This window comes from Hippocampus comes, unplaced genomic scaffold, assembly GCF_001891065.2.
Source record: "Hippocampus comes isolate QL1 unplaced genomic scaffold, H_comes_QL1_v1.1 scaffold467, whole genome shotgun sequence".
Taxonomy (NCBI): domain Eukaryota; kingdom Metazoa; phylum Chordata; class Actinopteri; order Syngnathiformes; family Syngnathidae; genus Hippocampus; species Hippocampus comes.
Window position 1 is genome coordinate 265,567 of NW_017805038.1, and position 4,306 is coordinate 269,872.

At 42.0% G+C, this 4,306-nt stretch overlaps 1 protein-coding gene across 4 annotated transcripts in view; it reads right to left on the minus strand.

The window, feature by feature from the left end:
* Nucleotides 1-4,306, minus strand: part of LOC109512321 (sodium channel protein type 8 subunit alpha) — a 96,153-nt gene that overhangs the window by 61,391 nt on the left and 30,456 nt on the right. For all 4 annotated transcript variants that reach the window (XM_019863937.1, XM_019863938.1, XM_019863939.1 and 1 more), the window contains 3 exons: nt 2,318-2,436; nt 901-990; nt 629-757 (listed from right to left, as the gene is read on the minus strand). In XM_019863937.1, coding sequence (XP_019719496.1) covers nt 629-757; nt 901-990; nt 2,318-2,436 — 338 coding nt within the window. The remainder of the gene's footprint in view (nt 1-628; nt 758-900; nt 991-2,317; nt 2,437-4,306) is intronic.

The following is a 4,306-nucleotide window of genomic DNA, read 5'->3' on the forward strand; positions in this document are numbered from 1 at the left end:
TTTAACCTGTCTCCTATTTACAATAACTTGTTGACCACCAAGGGACATAGACAGGCTGATCAGGCTAACTGAAAGTAGCTATTCAGCCCTAGCCCAAACAATAGGCCTAATCAAGACCCAACGATAGGGAATTTAGAAATCAATGGTCACCATAGGGGCGTGACTAACCATCCCCAGCCAGTCCTCAAATAGGCCACGCTCAGCTTTTTAGCGCAGAGCAATTTCCCGGAGTCTTCACGGAGACTTCAGAGTTGTCTACCGCTGACGAAGCTTCTGTGAGAGAAGCGAAACATCCTTTTTTGTTTTTTGTTTTTTACCCACAGGTACAGATGACGACTGACGGAACCCTTTCTACGATGGAGCTTTCCTGTACGACTGAGAGCCTCCACAAGCATCAACATAAAACCCAATGTCTCGTTCTTCTATTGTTTTGGCAAGAATCAATTTCAAAATATGAATTCCAAGCATTAGTTTGAAAATCAACAAATCATTTTGTCATTTCGGAAGGGATTGTGGTCAGACTTGAAAGTACCACTCTACATTCTCCATCTACCGATTGCATCACGTCGGCTTCTTTCACTAGAAATCTCCTTCGGGGGGGCATGTCCTTCAGGAGAGAAATACTTACGCCATGGAGATGACCATAAAGTCCAGCCAGTTCCATGGGTCTCGGAGGAATGTAAAGCCATCGATACAGAATCCTCGTGCCGTGATTTTTACGAGCGACTCAAATGTATAAATTCCTGTGAAGGTGTACCTGAAAGACAAGGGAAGCGACATATCGGCAAACAGCAACAGTATAGCTCAGAAAACACATGCAAAGCATCCAGTGGCGCTCGACTGGAGGCCCAAAGTTCAACCATTATCATTCTGAGAGAGAAGAAGGAAAGATATACTTACTCTACTTGTTTTGACCACTCGGGAGGATCACTAAAGGTCATGAATATACAGTTGGTCAAAATCGTACACATGATGATCATGCTGAAAAGAGTGAGCGGTAGGTCAAGGGGGCAAAACGGCAATTGAAGGAGGCAGTGACAAACAATAAAAATGATCAAACTGTGTTCTTAACATTCTGTTATGATTTTGATTTTGCTGAGTCATCCAAACGCTGATTTGACAACTAATCACGAAACAAAATAAAACAGGGTAACGCATCCATTGACTCGCTGGACTGAATAACAGATATGGTGCAATTTGTGATCAATGTTGAATATGCAAATTCTCCTATTCAATTTAATGCATTCACACTGTTATATTGATCATGATATATAGGAATATGCAAGTGTAAAAAAGTCGTGAAAAGTCTTAAGCCAGATACACAAATAAAACAATAATCAGGGCGATTTTGAGACCAAGCCCTCTCAGCCCAAGTCTGTGTAGTGTGCATACGCTCCAAGAAAGGATGAGGTCATGAGTTTTTGTGTGACCCCGGGTGGCTTTTGACACCACGCTAGCATTTTTTGAACATGTGGTTGAAGGTCAAAAACCCATTTATGGCACTGCGAGAGGAGCATTAAAATGTACACAACAGTAGTGTGCATTGCTTGAAAGCGGCTTGACAACCAAATATTTAGAATCAGGCTATATATTGTTTTAGGGATATAAAATTTGCCGTCTCAGGATGTCATTTTTTTATCCACTTCTCACAGCACTACGTAGAAACGTCTTTTGCATGCTATATAACGAAAACGACATGGCATCACATATCATTTGTATTATTTCATTCCCTCACCCAATGAGAATCCACAAGGAATCGGACCGATAACGCAGTATCAGTAATGTAATCGGCATCACTAAATTCTTATCACTTGCCATCCCAAAAGAGAAAACTGCAAGGTATTAAAAACAAAAACATTGAGGCTTTGAAGCAAAATTCTGTTTTGTCTCGATTTAAGGTTTTATGAATTGATATCGGGCTATGAAAAGGAGAAAAAAAAAGATTCAAATCGATGAATCGATTTTTTTTGACTAGCGTGTCACATTTTCAAAAACAGTGAAGATGTCCAAAATAGGCGTGAGAAACATTTTCATCATTGCAAATTTAGGGCCATGTCATGCCAACAGAGCGAGTCATATCAATGGATGTTCGGCTTCCACATCATCAAAAACTGAAGTCAGCAAAATGACTTGCCTGTGGCCACCGGGTGGATTATTGCTCAGGCCGTCTGTTATTCAGCCCTCTTCACACGAGCGTCTGCTGTTTATTCCTCACGTGAAACATCCATCAACACACAGGGCAAATCATCATCAATCATACACCGAAGCAGGCAATCTGCTCTTGCCTTTGCATTTCAGACAGCATTTAAAAGGATATGAATGTATCAAAATTTTAATAGCTAGTTGCCTAACCGGATTAAAAGGACTTATGAAGTACAAGGCAGGTGTGGCACTGAAACGGAAGATTGTCTTCCCCCTATTTAGCACTATAAATGTCTGTGGAGAGAAGAGCAGAGGGAGAAAACATGCATCAGTAAACAGAACATTTGGTTTGGAAGAGCAACTACAAATGCATAGACCACCACCACGTATCCCAACAGACATCCTTTGGATTTTCTCATGCATTGGACTGCACGTGGACGCACAAATCGCACTGCGTTTAAGACCACGTTTTGCCCATATGAGATCTAAAGTTGAGAATGCAAACGCGTGCATAAAACCACATAACGTGTGACAATAAAGCCAATGCATTCCTCTGGGATATGCTGCATACAAACAGTATGAGCGACGGCAGAAATAGCCAGGGTGTTCTGTCATTTCGGAAGCGGTAAAACACATTGAAACAAAGGGCAACGGCTGACAGGATGTTCGTATAATTAGTATGTTGTCCTATTAATGCAGTGCGCCTGATTGATTACGTTGCCCACTTGATAAACAACAGAAACGTGTGTGTGTGTGTGTGTGTGTGTGTGTGTGTGTGTGTGTGTGTGTGTGTGTGTGTGTGTGTGTGTGTGAATGTGTGTGTGTGGGTGTCCAGTTTAGCTGCCGCCACTCTTGCCAGCTTTTCAAGAAACTAAAAGAAGCTGGCAAGCCTCTTCCTGTGGATAACCTCATAATTGTTTTATCCTGTGCAATGCAGGTACACTTCATGTACACCTGACATGCGTTGTGTTGCAAAAACAAATGCATGCCATGCATGGGTTTTGAACCTGTGGCATGCATTCGTTTTTACAACACAACGCATGTCAGGTGTACATGAAGTGTACCTGCATTGCACGGGGGTTAAATAAAACATGGCGAAGGGCATCAAAGTTTAATGAGACACTGCATTTGCACAAGTGATATGGTTGAGCGTGCTTTAACGAGGTCTCCCTCGCCACATAAAGCCACCAGCAAAAGTGTGTGTATGTGTGTGTGTGTGTGTCTGCGTGTGTGTGTGTGTGTGTGTGTGTGTGTGTGTGTGTGTGTGTGTGTGTGTGTGTGTGTGTGTCACGTGACTCGCGTCATCTGTGCACTTGCAGCTAAAACCAAGCAAAGTGTACACAAAGCAAACCGGAACATCAACATCTCAAGACCGAATATGAACCCCCTGATATGCATTTGACTGATATTTCGAGGCGGTCCAGTCAGGCCAATGAAACCTTCCTCTCCCTCATTATCATCATCAGTGTAGCGCAGTGGCGGACCCTGAGGGCCAGCAAGGCCTTCTCTGCTGGCCTAAACATTCTCAGAAAAGTAAATTTACTTTTTTGAGAATAACATAAATTTGTTATTTTATTTTCATTATTTTATTTTCATAAATATGTTATCAAAATTATTCTCTGTATTCTTTACGTCATATTATTTCCACTTAGGTGAGTGGCTTTTAATGAAAGCCACTCGAAAAATAACTTATTTATTATGGTAGAGTTTTTAACCAATCATATTTCATCTAGCTTGTGTTGCCAGGTTAATTAAACTTGCTCGGGGCCTTCAGACTAAACAGAGCAGGCCCCTGTGCGCTGTAAATGAACGGGCACCGTCAGGTTTCAATAGCCAATCAGATCACGAGTCTCGTGATCTGTATCCTGTATCCTGACTTGTTCTCGTCTGCCTACTAGGGCTTGCTAGAGGGCCTTACGTCGAGACTGGCCTTGCGCGTTTGGTGACTGGATTAGCGCCTTTTCTGTTTCCTGAGAATTGTATCCTGATTTGTTCAATAAAGATTAAAAAAAACAAAAAAAAAACATAAAAAGATTGGATTCGCTCTGCTAGAGCTGTCACTCGCATTTTAACTCAAAATGGCCGAAGGAGAAGACGTTGATCTGGCTGCAGAACTACTTTCCACACAATTTGCAAGACGGGTCTTCCACGAAAAGCTGGATAT